The 18,814-nt window shown below is 43.7% G+C and overlaps 1 protein-coding gene across 2 annotated transcripts in view; it reads right to left on the bottom strand.

Moving 5' to 3' along the window:
• Positions 1-18,814, bottom strand: part of LOC126291785 (insulin receptor-related protein-like) — a 357,856-nt gene that overhangs the window by 60,004 nt on the left and 279,038 nt on the right. For both annotated transcript variants that reach the window (XM_049985479.1, XM_049985480.1), the window contains exons 11-12: positions 17,158-17,571; positions 6,285-6,488 (exon numbers count right to left, since the gene is read on the bottom strand). In XM_049985479.1, coding sequence (XP_049841436.1) covers positions 6,285-6,488; positions 17,158-17,571 — 618 coding nt within the window. The remainder of the gene's footprint in view (positions 1-6,284; positions 6,489-17,157; positions 17,572-18,814) is intronic.

The raw sequence follows: 18,814 nt of genomic DNA, 5'->3' as shown, positions 1-18,814 counted from the left end.
TCCATCGTTCGGATTTTACGAGCGAAAAATCACGTATCTGCACATGAAACTATGTTTCGTAGAAATGCTTTGCATTTGAGGCGCTACATTTGGATATAATTTAAAAACTGGTTATTACAGCTCTTTATCGTTTCTTTGTTTACACGTTAAAATTTTACTGACTATTTCAATTTTATTCACAATCGTCGGATAACCTTTGGACGTGCAAAACAATGTAGGTATCAAACCAGAATTATGCCCAGCCGTGTAAAAAATGATTGTTTGATCGAGAATTTAAAGCTTTATTGATGACCATGCAAAAAATTGAGCTAATCCGAAAATTATTATAAGAAATAACTGACAGATAAACGTGACCCTATTTCTAACCAGTAAAAAATAGTTTACTGTCTTTTCTTTAAAAAGCACTATGCAGTCTTCTAGAAATTTATTTTTAATCTTTTCAACGGTTAATTTTTATTGCGCGAATCATTGAGCGTTCATGCAGTGCATGATTTATTACACAGCCTCAGACGCAACATTTCATTTAAAACATCATTCAGGAGATTTTCAAATATTCTCGAAGCGATACGTTCACTCAGCTGATAGGTAACTTAGATTTAACCATAGATCGATAAGTTTCCCAAAAAGTTATGCATATTTTGGTCCATCACTTAACTGGTCAACGTGTTGAATTGTGTGCATTATCTTTTAACGTGTCTTAGCTGCAACAGAAATATTTTTCCCCAGTAGAAACATCATGTACACATCTGTGAATGTTCAGTCTTCTCCTCACGTCCAAGTGCTGTCAGTTGTTGGACATCAGTATAAAAAATACTAACAAGTCAACGTAGCAGCTTGTGACCACCAGAATACACGAATGTGGTTGGTTGGTCATAGCCCACTTAATAACTGAATTTTTTGTTGTTATTTTGCGTAATAGTGAATGATCAGTTTATTTTTTACAACAGTGAATATTTTAAAATAGTTATTCTGGTACACAAAAAGAAGCCGAGAGTAAAAAGTGTAATTCTGCAAACGGGTTCTTATTTGTGTTCAAATCTTGCGTATAAAATCATTTTAAAAAAATCACCCGAGAGAATTACAGCGTATAGAAAAAAATTTCTTTGTATAAAAAAAATTCAAGTGTCTTAGGATGCTGGCCGTCAAGTCATTGGATATCGAAGAGCCAGCCTATCCTATCCTACATTACACAGTTTCATATTTTATAACAGCCGATTGTAACTCTGTGTATTATTTAGCACTATTTCCATCGCGTACTTGGTCACATGATTCTTGTGGTTTACTCTGCATCTGCTTTTAGAAGCGCAATAACGTCCAGTCTCATACTGTTGTTAAATTAGGTGAAAAGCTTTTTCTGTCTACACGCCATTTTACAAGTAACCTTTTGTAACACAGATGTACACACAAAGAGATTCACACAATTTGCTAAGTGTCGAAGGTGCTACTCCACCTGAACCATCTGACGGTGTCCTTGTTTTGTGCAACATTTTTGTACACAGTGTAAGTTTATCTACGTAATATTGTCGTATCTTAAGTTATCTACGCAATAGAAACTATTTGCATACAATATTATCATAAACTTCGTACAGTATTTAATATCTCATTTGGCGTCGTATTTATGTTTCCTGTTATGTTGTCGCTGTAACTATGGTTATCTATATACACAGTCTCATGTGTATATGAATAAACTATAGCTATGAAACAGTAATGAAAAAAAAGTTAAACAAAATTTTAAAACATTTATAAAATGTTACATGTGATTGCAGGCTTTCTCTGCGTATTTCAGCTATGAAATCTTCACGGGTCATCAGCCAAGTGGCGTCGTCTTATAGTCGCAACGTTTCAATGAATTGTGTTTCCATCATCTTCAAGCGAAGATGTTGTATACACAATTCATTGAAACATTGCGACTGGAAGACGATGACACTCGGCTGATAACCCGTGAAGATTTCATAATTTTAAAAAGTGTAACAAAATAACAAATTAAAGAAATAAAAATATGAAAAAATAAAAATAGCAGAAAAAAACCTCCCTGGGGCATGTGACCTCAATGTGATGGTGAGATTTGGGTGGTCTGAGGACGTTCAATCTGGACACGTTCAATTCATGCAGTTCAATCGTATCAGGGAGGTAACTGTAGAGGAACCAGATTAACAATGCCCAACACAAGCAACAGGTCAGAAAGGCAATAAACAAACCTATACTGCAACAGTCATCAACCAAGTCAACAAAAATCTATATCGGTTGTCAAGCTGTGGTAGTCTAATGACAAAATTATGGTAGAGTGAAAGATGGGAACCAGAATGAAAAATTCTCCAATCGGAGCACAAAAAGGCGAATATGTCCCGGGTAGAGTTAGGGATGTAAAAGAAAGGAACTAGCTTTTCGACTTATCTGGCAGCTTCAAAGACATTTAAATCAAAACATTTCAACATATTCGGGCCTTTTTAGAGTTGATTCTACTCCAAAGCGCAGTGAGCTCTCTTAGCTGCAAGGTGTTGGCAGACGTGCATCAATTTATAGGCTAAAGCCCCTGATCCTGTGCCCAAACCCAGAAAATTCGCCAGTCGTAGTAAACAGTATACAACATCACATGGCTGAAGACCAAGGTTATTTTTCTGGGGAGGTAAAATTTCTGGGAGTGGATTTGTTCCTGAGGTGAGGTTAAAACAGTGTTTTGATTTATGGGTAGCTGTAGTTGATTTTTCCCAACGGACCATCTCTCCTCCAAACCCACGTCGTGTTAGATATAAAGTGAGGGGTGTAAGAACAAATAGACACAAGTTTCTGTGCTTCTAGAGAGTGGGATGCTTCTGTAGGGTGCATGTGTAATAGAAAGTATCCCATAGTGGGAATTCATACATAGTAAACTTAAAAGACACATTGTGTCATATTGCAAGACATGACAAATGCCATGTTGGATGACAAGAAGGCATGCACCACGATTTCCTTCCCCATTCTTCCCTAATCCGAGTACGTGGTCCGTCCCTAATAACACAGTATGGGACATTAAACAGCGATCTCTTCCTTCTCATCCTCCTCCTCTGATCCCTTCTTCTTTCAAGTATTTTCTTATGTCGCTTCTCATCTCGTCAGTGAACCTTACCACTGATTTCTTTTCACTCTTAAGTTTAATCCCGCTCCTGAAGCTTCCTTTTACTTAGTTCATTACTTCTTCGATGTACAGATTGAACATTAAGAGGGGCGTTTGAAAAGTCCGTGCATAGTCCGAGAGATGGCACCACCGCCACGTATCGAGGTCATGTTCAGTTAGTAACATCTTTGGAAAGAATGCGCACAAAGTTTCAGCCATATTCGTCTATTTATTTGTGTTTGTGATTGCCAAAAAAATGGACGAAGAAGAATTTCGTGTAGTGATTAAACATCACTGTATGAAAGGCCAAACGTCTCAGGAGACTACAGAAAAGCTTGATAAACATTACGGTGACTCTGCATCTTCGATTAGAACAGTTTATCAGTGGTTTCAAAATTTTCTGAGTTTCCATATCGCACAAGTGATGCTGAACGTTCTGGACGCCCTGTGGAGGTTACGACTCCAGAAATCAATGATAAAATCCATGACATGGTGATGGATGACAGAAGAATTAAGGTGCGTGAGATTGCTAGTGCTGTGGGCATCTCGAATGAACGGGCACATAATATTTTGCATAAGCATTTGGACATAAGAAAGCTATCCGTAAGATGGGTTCCGCGATTGCTCACGCTTGACCAAAAACGGAATCGTGAGAAGTGTTGCAAGGATGGTTTGCAGCTGTTTATGAAGAATCCGCAGTACTTTAAGCGTCGTTTCGTCACTGTGGATGAAACATGGATACATTACAGTAGTCCTGAGACCAAACAACAATCTAAACCATGGGTTACCAACGGAGAAGCTGCACCAAAAAAAGACGAAAACCATTCCTTCGGCCGGAAAGGTTATGGCGACTGTCTTTCGGGATTGGAAAGGGATAATCCTCATCGACTATCTGGAAAAGGATAAAACTATTACAGGTGCATATTATTCATCGTTATTGGGCCGTTTGAAAACCGAGCTGCAAGAAAAACGCCGGTGATTGAACCGCAAATAATCCCTTTTCCATCACGACAATGCACCAGCACACACGTCAGCATTTGTGGTCACAAATTAATGGAAATAGGATTCCAACTCGTTTCGCATCCCCTTTTCTCCAGACTTGGCTCCCTCGGACTGATATTTGTTCCCCAATTTGAAGAAATGGCTGGCGGGACGAAGATTTTATTTAAACGAGGAGGTGATTACAGCAACTAATAGCTATTTTGCAGACTTGGACAGTTCCTGTTATTCGAAAGGAATCAACAAAATAAGAACAGCATTGGACAAAGTGTATAAGTCTAGAAGGAGATTATGCAGAAAAATAAAAAGGTACCCCAAGGACGTAAGTAATTTTATTTTTGCACGGACTTTTCAAATGCCCCTCGTAGTGGCAAAAGACTGTACATCTACATTCTACACCTACATTTATACTCCGCAAGCCACCCAACGGTGTGTGGCGGAGGGCACTTTACGTGCCACGTGCCTGTTCCAGTCGCGTATGGTTCGCGGGAAGAACGACTGTCTGAAAGCCTCCGTGCGCGCTCAAATCTCTCTAATTTTACATTCGTGATTTCCTCGGGAGGTATAAGGAGGGGGAAGCAATATATTCGATACCTCATCCAGAAACGCACCCTCTCAAAACCTGGACAGCTAGTTACACCGCGATGCAGAGCTCCTCTCTTGCAGAGTCTGCCACTTGAGTTTGCTAAACATCTCCGTAACGCTATCACGCTTGCCAAATAACCCTGTGACGAAACGCGCTGCTCTTCTTTGGATCTTCTCTGTCTTCTCCGTCAACCCGGTCTGGTACGGATCCCACAATGACGAGCAATACTCAAGCATAGGTCGAACGACTGCTTTGTAAGCCACCTCCTTTGTTGATGGACTACATTTTCTAAGGACTCTCCCAATGTACCTCAACCTGGTACCCGCCTTGCCAACAATTAATTTTATATGATCATTCCACTTCAAATCGTTTCGCACGCATACTCCTAGATATTTTAGAGAAGTAACTGCTACCAGTGTTTGTTCCGCTATCATATAATCATACAATAAAGGATCCTTCTTTCCATGTATTCGCAATACATTACATTTGCCTATGTTAAGGGTCAGTTGCCACTCCCTGCACCAAGTGCCTATCCGCTGCAGATCTTCCTGCATTTCGCTGCAATTTTCTAATGCTGCAGCTTCTCTGTATACTATAACATCATCCGCGAAAAGCCGCATACAACTTTCGACACTATCTACTAGGTCATTTATATATATTGTGAAAGGCAATAGTCCCATAAGACTCTCCTGTGGCACGCCAGAGGTTTCTTTAACGTCTGTAGACCTCTCTCAATTGAGAACAACATGCTGTGTTCTGTTTGCTAAAAACTCTTCAATCCAGCCACACAGCTGGTCTGATATTCCGTAGGCTCTTACTTTGTTTATCAGGCGACAGTGAGGAACTGTGTCGAACGCCTTCCGGAAGTCAAGGAAAGTAGCATAAACCTGGGACCCTGTATCAAATAAAGCGAGTTCGGTCTCATACGATCGCTCTTTCCGGAATCCATGTTGATTCCTACAGAGTAGATTCTGGGTTTCCAGAAACGACATGATACGCGAGCAAAAAACATGTAAAATTCTACAACAGATCGACGTCAGAGATATAGGTCTATAGTTTTGCGCATCTGCTCGCCGACCCTTCTTGAAGACTGGGACTACCTGTGTCCTTTTCCAGTCATTTGGAACCTTCCGTTCCTCTAGACGCTTGTGGTACACGGCTGTTAGAAGGGGATCAAGTTCTTTCGCGTACTCTGTGTGGAATCGAATTGGTATCCCGTCAGGTCCAGTGGACTTTCCTCTGTTGAGTGATTCCAGTTGATCTTCGACTCCTTGGACACTTATTTCGATGTCAGCCATTTTTTCGTTTGTGCGAGGATTTAGAGAAGGAACTGCAGTGAAACAGCTTTGGAAAAAGGTGTTTAGTGTTGGTTACTTACAACATCTTTTAACCTAAGTACTTCACTCTTGGTATTCCATTCTTATTGTTACCTGTTAATTTTCAAACTTATTGTATACTGACCATCTTTCTCTAAGTTTTCACCTACTTTCCCAAGATTTTCAAACATTCTGCACCATTTGACAGTGTTGGAAACTTTTTCGAGATCGAATCATCTTATGAAGCCTTGCTGCCATTACCAAACAGCGACAGGGCTCGGGTACCTACCACGCTGCGGACTGGTTGCCGCTGACCATCACAGGCTGGCACTGGTGGCCAACACGCTGGTCCCCACGGCCCCACTCCACGTTGTAGGCCAGCAGCGCCCCGTTGGGGGCTGCCGGTCCGCGCCACTGGAGGCGCACCTCCTCCCACGAGGCAGACACCACTTGGGCGTCCTCGACGGCGTCTGCTTCCCTCCGTGCTGCTGTCCTGTAAACACGGATCGAGCACGCTGCATCACCGGTCAGAAAACAACTGGGCAATGGGAAGCCTGGGGTCGGCATCTCGGAGACGCTGAGAACTCCTCATACTGGATCAGCTGACACGGGAACATCTTGGGAATGGGAAGCTAGGGTTGGGCATCTCAGCACCGGGAATTCCTCATTCAGTCTCAACGAACGTGGAACAATCGGGGAGTGAGAAGCCTAGGTGCGGCATCTCTATGACGTGGAGAACACCTCATGGCGTGTCAGCTGACATGGAAGAATCAGTGGAAGGCAAGCCTAGTTTGGGCATTTCGACGACATCAAGAATTCCTCATACGAACGACCTGGGAAAGATGGTTCAAATGGCTCTGAGCACTATGGGACTCAACTGCTGTGGTCATTAGTCCCCTAGAACTTAGAACTACTTAAACCTAACTAACCTAAGGACATCACACACATCCATGCCCGAGGCAGGATTCGAACCTGCGACCGTAGCAGTCACACGGTTCCGGACTGCGCGCCTAGAACCGCCAGACCACCGCGGCCGGCACCTGGGAAAGAGAAGCCTAGGTGTGGCACCTATTGGGTGTCCGGGAAGTAAGGACGAATTTGAATTTTGAGCCATTTTGTCATGCGACAGTTATCAGCTGTGTCTTTTTCATGTTTGTCATCTGCAATCCTTCCCATTAGTAGTCTGATAGATCTTCTGTGCATTGTTGTTGGATGTTTATTTTTGTCATGGAGCTGACGACAACTGAACAACGTATCCAAGTGTTAGAGAAACAGTGAAAGACCCACGGCAACCGTTCGTGAATTGCGTCTGACACTCCGACATAATGCAGCTCCAACCGAATAATCAGTTCAGAAGTTGATCCGGAAATCTGAGAGCACAGTTTCTGTTTCAGACGTCAAGAAAACAGGATGACCGCGTTGTGTTCGAACTAGAGCAGAACATTGCTGTGCGTGACGATGTGACTATAAGCCTCAGAAAATCGGTTCGCCGACGAGCTCAGCTGAACAAGTGTTGAAGCCTGTTGATCATGGAAAAAGAGACATTTGTTTGCTCAATGGGTACGTCAGTAGAGCAGAACTGTAGAATTTGGTGTTACGAAAATCTGCGAGTGACTGTGGAAGATGAAAGGCATGCAGAATGCACGACTGTGTGGTGTGAATTCTGGGCAGGAGCAATGATCGGCCAGCACTTCTTTGAGAATGATCTACTTCTTCATGTACATATATACTCCGCTAGCCACCAAGCTGTGTGTGGCGGTGGGCACAATTCGCGCCAAAGTCATATTCCCCCCACCCCCACCCCCCTCCACCCTGTTCCACTCCACTCGCCTCAGTACGAGCTGTAATTTTCCTTATCTTTAAAATGTGATCATTGCGCGATTGAAAGTTGGTGGTAATAATATATGCTCTACATCCTCGGCGAAGATCGGATTTCGAAATTTAGTGAGCTGCCCCTTCTGTTTAGAGCGTCGTCTATGTGCAAGTGTGTCCCAATTCAAACTTTCTATGAGATTTGTAACGCTCTCGCGATGTCTAAATGTACCAGTCACGAATCTTGCCGCTCTTCTTTCGACCCTCTCAATCTCTTGAGTCAGGCCCAACTGGTAACAGTCCCATACAGACGAACAATATTCCAAGACCGGACGAACTAATGTGTTGTTGAAGGACTGCATCGCTTCAGGATTCTATCAATAAACCGCAATCTAGAGTTCGCCTTACCCGTTACTTGAGTAATCTGACCATTGAGATCATTTCGAATAGTCACACCCAGATACTTGACGGACGTTACCGCTTCCAAAGACTGGGCATTTATTTTGTACTCTTACATTAATGGGATTTTCACCTTGTTATACGCAGTAGGTTACACTTACTAATATTGAGAGATAACTGCCAGTCATTACAACACGCACTTATTTTTTGCAAATCCTCACTGATTTGTTCACAACTTTCGTGTGATACTACTTTCCTGTAGACTACAGCATCATCGGTAAGCAGTCTAAGGCCGCTGTCAATACCATCAACCAGATCGTTTACGTAAAACGTACAAAGCAGAGGACCTATTACGCTGCCCTGGTGCACATCTGAAGTTACGCTCGTTTCTGTTGAAGTCACCTCGTTCAGGACGACGTACTGCTCCCTGTCTGTTAGAAAATTTTCTATCCAACCGCATATGTCATCGGATAGACGGTAAGCGCGCACTTTTTGTAGCAAGCTACAGTGCGGGACTGAGTCGAACGCCTTTCGAAAGTTGAGAAATATGCCATCAACCTGGCAGCCGGTATCTAGAGCCGTTTGTACATCATGCTCAAAGAGGGCCAGCTGTGTCTCGCATGACCACTGTTTCCTAAAATCGTGCTGGTTTCTAGAGATAAGCTTCTCAGAGTCTAGAAAGGTCATTATGTCTGAACAAAAAATATATTCCATGATTCTACAACAAATCGATGTCAGTGACATTGGCCGGTAATTATGTGCATCCGAATTTCTACCCTTTTATGGATTGCTATGACATGGGCCTTCTTCAGTCCTGTGGAACTTTCCGCTGTTCCAATGATCTCTGATAGATGATGGATAAGAATGGTGCTACATTTGTAGCATAGTCAACATATAATCTTACGGGGATACCGTGCGGGCCAGATGCCTTCCTGGCGTCTAAGAATCTTAACTGTTTTACAATCCCAGATACACTAAACACTGCATCAGCCATCCTTTCGTTTGTTCGATAATTGAAAGGGGGAATGGTGTTGCAGTCCTCTATCGTAATCGAGTTTTTGAAAGCTAAGTTAGAATTTCGGCCTTCTGTTTATCATCACATCATCAGTTACATTACCCCTACTGACGGAGCTGTCTTCACTGAGAGAGCGACTGTGTTACCGTTCTGATTGGTTTTTCCCTCTTATTGATGACAATGACGATTTTGGTTTCAGCAAGATGGTGCGACACGTCACACATTCCGCGAAACGATTACTCAGTGAAACGTTTCCTCAAAAACTCGTCTCTTTGCTTCACAACCAGGTACTGACTGCCAGATCATGAGATCTAACGCCATGTGACTTCTTTTGGAGGGATTTGTAAAATCAGAAGTGTACTTGATCAAACCACAACAACGATAGCAGGATAAAATTAAAGTGGTCATTAGCGCCATCCCACCAGATATTTGTGAAAGTGTCGTCAAGAAACTCATTGCTGTGTGGTCCTGCGAGGTTAAATGGAGGACATAATTTTTCATACATGGTGCGAGAAGTTACTTAATATGATTGTTAAAAAAAATACATTCTCAATCAATTTTGTATATTCTGTATCACTTCAACACTCGTCCCTATTTCCTGGGCACCCTCTAGATGACGCAGAGAATTACTCTCGCTGTGTCAGCTCACACAGAACAACTATGAAATGGAAAGCCTATGTGTGATATTTCAGTAGCACCAGGAAGTCCTCACACTGTGTCAGCGAACGTGGAACAACTGCGGAATAGGAAGCCTAGGTGTGTCATCTTGATGACACAACGTATTTATCATGTAGCAGATTCCAAGTGCAGTGTGTGGATAACACGCATTTACCAATGTCATTCATATGACTGGACCATCTAGTGGCAATGAGCTCTTTACTGGTTATTGTGAACTGGATAGTTTTTTTGATACTACACTGAATTCGTTGCCGACATCAAATTTCAAAGATTTTTCTCGGATTTATCAATTGTGGTCCTGTATGTTTTCTTCAAAGTAACAAAGAATCACAATTTTAGACACCACGTCTAAAAAACTAGGAGCGCCAACATACCACATAGCAAAACATTTGGCTTCTATTTGAAGCCTCGTGCTACCATCATATTCGAAATTCTGAAAATACTGTATGGAACTGAAGAAATCGCGCATTTAACGAATTTGTATTAGTGACTTTTGTCTCCACCAGAGAGCCACTGAGCGATTCAGGGAATTCGCAGGAGCTAAGCTGGAAGAGGACATCTGACATCTTTTAGAACATGCGCTTACCTTGACTGATTCTTTACTCAACAACCAACGTTTAGAGTAGACTGACGGTATTGTTATGGGTAGCCCACTGTCTCCTATAGTAGCTAACCTTTCTATGGAAGACTTCGAGGCCAAAGTAGTTCAGTCAGCAGTTTCTAAAACTAAATGTTCTTCGAGACAATACCTTTGTCGAATGCCTACGTGGGACAGCAAGGGGCAGCAACGCTTCCCTCATTTTTAGAACATTTAAACTCCCTCCATCCTAGCAACGTTTGGCGGCCGCTGTGGCCGAGCAGATTCAGGCGCTTCAGTCCGGAACGGCGCTGCTGCTACGGTCGCAGGTTCGAATCCTGCCTCGGGCATGGATGTGTGTGATGTCCTTAGGTTAGTTAGGTTTAAGTAGTTCTAAGTCTAAGGGACTGATGACCTCAGATGTTAAGTCCCATAGTGCTCAGAGCCCTTCGAACCTAGCAACATTTCAAAATGGAAATGGAGAATTGTGATGATTTCCCGTTTCTGGATCTAATGGTTTGTTATAAAGAAGAGGGCACCTTGCGTGACAGTGTGTCTTGTAAAGCAACACAAGCCAGCTAGCAGCCATCATGCAGCGGTGTATTACGGATCGCACTTTAAGGGCTAGAGTTATCTGAGATCCAGAGAGCTTGTCAGAAGAGCTTAGCCATCTACAGTATGTCTTTGTCCAAAACAGGTGATCCGATAAGCATATTGGTCTTGCGTTTCTGGCAGCATGTGTCAAACATAAACGAGAACCAGAATAGATGGACAACTCCTCTGGGATGGTCATCTTGCGTTATTCTGTGTGTCGAGTCAGGTCGGTAGTCTCTTCAAGAAACAGTGAATAAAATGTATTTTCCGCCCTAAAGCTTAAACGCAAATCGTGCTGGGTGTTCTACAGGACGACCTCAGCCTAGTAAGGCCGGGAGTATTCAAGAACCTGTGCGAGTGCGGTAAAACTGATAAGTGGCGTTCAATAAGTAATGAAACACATTTTTTCTCGGCCATTTTCTGCTGCAAAATTGTGGATTTTTTTTTGAAACATAATGGAACATTTCCGTTTCACACACACGACAACAGAACAACGCAAGAAAACCATCACAGTGAAGTTGTTTATTTATTCTTATTATTCTTGATGTTTACACATGCTGGTAGAAACGCAAGACTAATATGCTTATCGGATCACTTGTTTATTGGTAGAATACTGAAGCGATGCAGTCCTCCAACAACGGAAACGCTTACAATACGTTAGTTCCTACAGTGTTAGAGTATTGTTCGCCTGTATGGGACCATTACCAGTTGGGTCTGATTAAAGAGATTGAGAGGCTCCAAAGAAGAGTGGCAAGATTCGTGACTGGTACATTTAGCCACCGCGAGAGCGTTACAAATCTCATGGAAAGTGGGACACACTTGCAGATAGACGACGCTCTAAACGGATGGGGCTGCTCACTAAATTCCGAAATCCAGACTTCGCCAAGGATATAGAGCATATATTGTTACCACCAACTTTCAAATCGCGCAATTATCATCATTCAAAGATAAGGGAAATAAGAGCTCGTACTGAGGCGTTCAGACAGTCGTTTTTCCCTCCAGTGATCCGCAAGTGGAACAGAGGTTGGGGAGGGGGGGGGGGGGGGGGAGGGGGGGATATGACATTGGCGCGAATTGTGCCCTCCGCCACACACCGCTTGTTGGCTATCGGAGTATATATGTAGATGAAGTTCCGATACGTGTCGTCGCTGTAAGTAGCCCTCAAAATGTCGTCACAGTATTGGAGGTGCGTTCCATGCAGAAAGCTGTCATTCAGTTTCTTGTGGTTGAACACCAGAGCATCGCATCCATTCAGAGGCGCTTGCAGAACGTCTACGGGGACCTGGCAGTGAACAAAAGCACGATGAGTCGTCTGCGAAGCGTCGTGGCCATCGCAACAAGATCGCACAAAGCTGTCCGATCTCCGGCATGTCTGCAGGCAGCACACAGCGGCAATGTCGAAACGTGCCACCCAAAATGCAAACGAACTTCTCCTTCTCCATGACAGTGCAGGATCTCACACAAGTCTGCACAACCGAGAGGAGGTCACAAAACTTCATGCAACTGTTCTTCCTCATCAACTCTACACCCCAGAACTGCCACCTTTCCAGTTCCATCTGTTTGGTACTGTGAAGGATGCCTTCACCAGGAAGCAGTATGTAGATGATGGGGAGATTACTGACGCAGGAAGACGTTGGCTCAGACGTATGCGGGCATAAGATCCTCCCAGTCCGGTAGTGTCGACCTTTGCACTGACCGGAGATTATATTAAAGAATGCGATTTTGCAGCCGAAACAGTGGGGAGTAATACGGTATATTGGAATAGTGAATAAAACCAACTCGGTTTCAGAAAGAAAATGTGTTGCATTACTTATTGAACGGCCATTGTACATTGACGATGGGTGTCATTTTTGTTAAAGCCAGACGTGATTAACATAATGTCGCACCTGACTACTTTAGCCAGGAAAATCTGCTTTTGCTTAACTCTGTCTTGATACGGGACACGGTATGAACTATGGAGAGACGGAGTTCTTGTCTGTCTCTGTGTACTTGGAATCATTAAACAAACAGTCGAAGTACGTATAACTAATGACTTAATTAACAGACACGCCAGATTTCAGCTCAGCAATGAATAGGAACCAACATTGGCAACCCTAAGGCATCGTCAGCCTGAGAGAAAAAATTCATCGACGTATAACTGAAGATGAATCGAATACAGGATATATAAGCTGGTCACTGACACCTTACCCACACGTATACTCTGGGTCCTGTAGCTTGCAGTCACGTTTTTCCGCACTGCGCACGTAAAGTTCACGGCTCCTTAACAGTACAGACGCACCTTCTGCTGCCAGCAGTTGTCTAGCGAACCGACGTATGAATCTGCAAGCCTCAAACCACAGTCGCACCTGGAGATGACGGGCAGCTGCCTCGTAGAAATACTGTGCAGTTTTCATATTAGAATCCAACACAATACCCTAGAACCTCTCAAGTACTTATTACGTCAGGAAAGTGCCCGACAACGTGTCTGTTAGGGCTTGTAAGCAATGAAAGTGAGGCTCAAGTGCAGAGGTCTCGGGGAAAGTACACGACGAAAATGCGTAGTAATGCAGTAATTTCAAGCTGTCGGCTTCCCAGGAACAACGAACAGGAATTAAATCTTGGAACTGCCGTCTGTTGTTGAAGCAAAGCCTCGGAAATGCATTGTAAATAAGAACTTTAAAGATAGGGACAGCTTAAATAGTATTCTTCTTTATCTTTGTGTCACTGTATATACAAAAGGCAATGTTCCGCCTGACTGACTGACTCACTCACTCACTCACTCACCTTCGCCCAGCCAACACAGCAAAGGATAAAAATTTGAAATTGGCAGAGGATGTTGATTTTATACTGTGGGCATCGTTCAAGAAAGGATTTTTCTAAATTCCACCCCTAAGGGTGTGAAATAGGAGATGAAATTTTTTGAAAAGATGTAGCTATTAAGGCAATTTTGAAGTTATCCCTACAAAAATTGATATTTGGTTTCTCATTCAGAAGTGAAGAAACCTGTGTTTGAGTATCTTTGGAAATTTATCCCCTTACGGAGGGGGAATAGTGGGTGAAATTTTTTTTTGAAAATAAATCTTTACTAAAGAACTACTTAAGTATTTTTAAAGTTACATACGTGAACATTGGTATTTGACTTCTCGGTTGGATACAAAATAAATAATTGTTTCAGTGTTTTCAGAAAATCAATTCCTAAAGCGGAGAAGCACGAGATTAAGTGTTTTAGAGAATATTTCATTATGAAAGAATTATTGACCCTAAATCTATAAAAAATTCAATTTGGCTTCTGAACTAGAGATATAAAGAAATGTATTTCATTGTTTTTGGAAATTCAGCCACTATAGGGGTGAAATAGGGTATGAAAGTTTTTACGGAAATATTTCATTATGCAATCAGTCTTGAAGATAAGTCTATGAAAAGTTGTATTTGACTCCTCCGTTAGAAATAAAAAAGTACACATTTCACTGTTTTTGTAAATTAAACCCCTAAGGGGAAGAAACAAGGTGTGAAATGTTTTACGAAAATATTTCTTTGTGAAACCATTTATAAAGCTACATCTATGAAAACTGGTAATTGGCTTCGCGATTAGAATTGAAAAAAAAAACACGTGTTTCACTGGTTTTGGAAATTGAGTCCCTAAGGAGGTGAAATAGTGTCAAACTGACTCACTGACTCATCATGGCCGACCACATGGCGCTAAGGATAGAAACTCCAAATTTGGGAAGGGGGTAGGCATCGCTTAAGAAGGGACTGATCGAAATTCCACTCCTAAAGGGGGAAATAGGCGATAAAAGGCATTTTGAAAAAGTGCCGCAATTTAGGCAATTTTGAAGCTAGAATTACGAAAATTGATACTTCATTTCTCAGTCAGAAATAAGAAAGAAATACGTATTTTAGCATTTTTGGAAATTCAACTACTGAGGGGGGTAAATACTGGATGAATTTTAAAAAGTCATTATTAACGAACAACTAAAGTCTTTTTAAGGCTACATCTATGAAAATTGGTATTTGACTTGCTGGTCAGAAATAAACAAAGTTTTTAAACATTTGTCGAAACCCGAACTCCTAAGGGAGTGAAGTAGGGAATGTTAAGTATTATGAAATTAATTAATTATGGATGCATTTTTAAAGCTAAATCTATGAAAATCTGAAATTGCCTTCTTAGTGAGATACAAAAAAAAAGAATACGTGTTTCACTGTTTTTGGAAATTCACTCCTAATAAGAAAATATTTCGTTATATAAAGAATTTAATCCTAATATATGAAAACTGATATTTCAGTTCTCCGTTACATACACTACTGGCCATTAAAATTGCTACACCACGAAGATGACGTGCTACAGACGCGAAATTTAACCGACAGGAAGAAGATGCTGTGATATGCAAATGATTAGCTTTTCAGAGCCTTCACGCAAGGTTGGCGCCGGTGGCGACACCTACAATGTGCTGTCATGAGGAAAGTTTCCAACCGATTTCTAATACACAAACAGCAGTTGACCGGCGTTGCCTGGTGAAACGTTGTTCCGATGCCTTGTGTAAGGAGGAGAAATGCGTACTATCACGTTTCCGACTTCGATATAGGTCGGACTGTAGCTTATCGCGATTGCGGTTTATCGTATCGCGACATTGTTGCTCGTGTTGGTCGAGATCCAATGACTATTAACACAATATGGAATCGGTGGCTTCAGGGGGGTAATACGGAACGCCGTGCTGGATCCCAACGGCCTCGTATCACTAGCAGTCGAGATGACAGGGATATTATCCGCATGGCTGTAACGGATCGTGCAGCCACGTCTCGATCCCTGAGTCAACAGATGGGGACGTTTACAAGACAACAACCATCTGCACGAACAGTTCGACGACGTTAACAACAGCATGGACTATCAACTCTGAGACCATGGCTCGGTTACCCCACACGCTGCATCACAGATAGGAGCGCCTGCGATGGTATACTCAACGACGAAACTAGGTGCACGAATGGCAAAACGTCATTTTTTTTTGATGAATTGAAGTTCTGTTTACAGCACCATGATGGTCGCATCCGTGTTTGGCGACATCGCGGTGAAAGCACATTGGAAGCGTGTATTCGTCATCGCCATACTGGCTTGTCCCCCGGCGTGATGGTATGGGATGCCATTGATTACACGTATTGGTCACCTCTTCTTCGCATTGACGGCTCTTTCGACGTTACATTTCAGATGTGTTACGACCCGTGGCTCTACCCTCCACTCGATCCCTGCGAAATCCTACGTTTCAGCAGGATAATGCACGACCACATGCTGCAGGTGCTGTACGGGCCTTTCTGGATACAGAAAATGTTCGACTGCTGTCCTGGCCAGCACATTCTCCAGATCTCTCAGCAACTGAAAACGTCTGGTCAATGGTGGCCGAGCAATTGGCTCACCACAATGCGTCAGTCACTACTCTTGATGAACTGTGGTACCGTGTTGAAGCTGAATGGGCAACTGTACCTGTACACGCCATCCAAGCTCAGTTTGACTCAATGCCTAGGCGTATCAAGGAAGTTATTATGGCCAGAGGTGGTTGTTCTGGGCACCGATTTCTCAGGATTTATCGACCCAAATTTAGTGAAAATGCAATCACACATCAGTTCTAGTACAATATATTTGTGCAGTGAATACTCGTTTATCATCTGCATTTCCTCTTGGCGTAGCAATTTTAATGGCCAGTAGTGTATTCTGAAATATGTGTTGGGGATGAAAGTTTATGTGGAAATATCGCCGCAAAAGGACTCCAGCCAGCAGAGTTGCTCTTTGGTCAGAAGTGCATCTGCAGAACATCACGCTTCTATGGCCTCAATTGGACTGTAAACTTTAGACAAGCTTGTCCACATACAAAAATTCGACTAAGGAAAAAAAATGTGTGCAGACGATAGAGTCTACACATGAGAAGCAGTGGGCGCTGCGTTAGTATTTTATATGAAATAAACCAACCTCGGCAATCCTTTGAGTTTATCGCTGTTAAATATTGAGGCAACAACAGCGTAGTAGCAGTGTACTGCTATAAGCTTACTTGTTTAACTAGAGAGCTTAGCCATTGTGGTGTTTTGGGAAGACGCTGTGCATAAAGCAGGTGCGAGCCCCACCTGAAGGTGATGAGCGCAGCCGGGCTGCAGCGGCCGCCGTCGTTGCACGCCTCCACGCGGGCCACGTAGCGCGAGTAGTGGGACAGGCCGCGCAGCTCCGCGCTGAAGTTGCCCGCGGGCACGCGCACCGCCTCTGTATCGTCCGAGGCGGGTCCCACGTCCGCATCAGTATCCACGATTGGGGCGCCCGCGTCGCCCGCAGCGACGCCCGCCAGCGCCGTGGCGGCGGCGCGCGGCAGCAGGTCGTCGTGCAGCAGCCGGTGGAAGCCCGCGGACAGGCAGCTCGCCTCGTCAGCCTCGGCCGGGCTGTCCAGCTCGTCCAGGTCGTCGGGCTCTACGCGCCAGTCCAGCAGGCGGCTCTGCGAGTACCGCGAGTACAGGTCCAGGCTGCAGCGCCGGCGCGGGGTCTCGCAGCTGTGGGCGGGGATTCAGTGGCGTCACTAATGTACACCTCTGGCCAGTAAAACTGGATTTACAGCTTGTAGTCGTACAGTAGCGTTCTCGCTTCCGACGCCCAGGTTCCCTGGTTAGATTCCCGGCGGGGTCAGGGATTTTATCTGCCTCGTGATGACTGGATGTTGTGTGATGTCCTTAGGTTAGTTCGGTTTAAGTAGTTCTAAGTTCTAGGGGACTGATGACCATACATGTTAAGTCCCATAGTGCTCAGAGCCAGGCAGTAAAACTGCTGTGCTGAGAAGAACACGATTAACAGTGGTTGGTTGGTTGGATGGTTTAGGAGAGAGGATCAAACAGAGAGGTCATCAGTCCCATCTGATTAGGGAAGGAAGTCACCCGTGCCCTTTGAAATGAACCATTCCAGCATTTGCCTGAAGCGATTTAGGGAAACCATGGGAAAGGTAACAGGATGGTCAGACGTGGGTTTGTACCTTCGTCCTCCGAAATGCGAGTCCAGTGTGCTAACCACTGCGCCACCTTGCGCTGTACAAGTAACAATATTTTACTTATTGTGCTAATACAGTAGAGTAAGAAGATTCAAAAACGGTTCAAATGGCTCTGAGCACTATGGGATTTAACATATCAGGCCATCAGTCTCCTAGAACTTAGAACTACTTAAACCTAACTAACCTAAGGACATCACACACATCCATGCCCAAAGCAGGATTCGAATCTGCGACCGTCGCAGTAGCGCAGTTCCAGACTGTAGCACCTAGAACCGGTCGGCCACCCAAGCTGGCGAGTAAGGAGAATGCTTCATTAACATGGAAGGTGATTGGAATGAAATATGAGGGGTTGGGTTGTTTGGGGGAAAGACACCAAACAGCGAGGTCATCGATCTCATTGGATTAGGGAAGGACGGGGAAGGAAGTCGGCCGTGCTCTTTCAGAGGAACCATCCTGGCATTTGCCTGGAGTGATTTAGAGTTGGGGTTGGGATACTTGGGGGAAGAGACCAAACAGCGAGGTCATGGGTCTCATTGGATTAGGGAAGGATGGGGAAGGAAGTCGGCCGTGCCCTTTCAAAGGAACCATCCCGGCATTTGCCTGGAGCGATTTAGGGAAATCACGGAAAACCTAAATCAGGATGGCCGGACGTGGGATTGAACCGTCGTCCTCCCGAATGCGAGTCCAGTGTGCTAACCACTGCGCCACCTCGCTCGGTATTAAATATGAAGGTAAATACAGTGTAGTAGCAGTGT

Source organism: Schistocerca gregaria, chromosome 9, assembly GCF_023897955.1.
Source record: "Schistocerca gregaria isolate iqSchGreg1 chromosome 9, iqSchGreg1.2, whole genome shotgun sequence".
NCBI lineage: Eukaryota > Metazoa > Arthropoda > Insecta > Orthoptera > Acrididae > Schistocerca > Schistocerca gregaria.
Note: the sequence above shows the minus strand (reverse complement) of the source record. Positions and strands in the feature narration are given on the sequence as shown.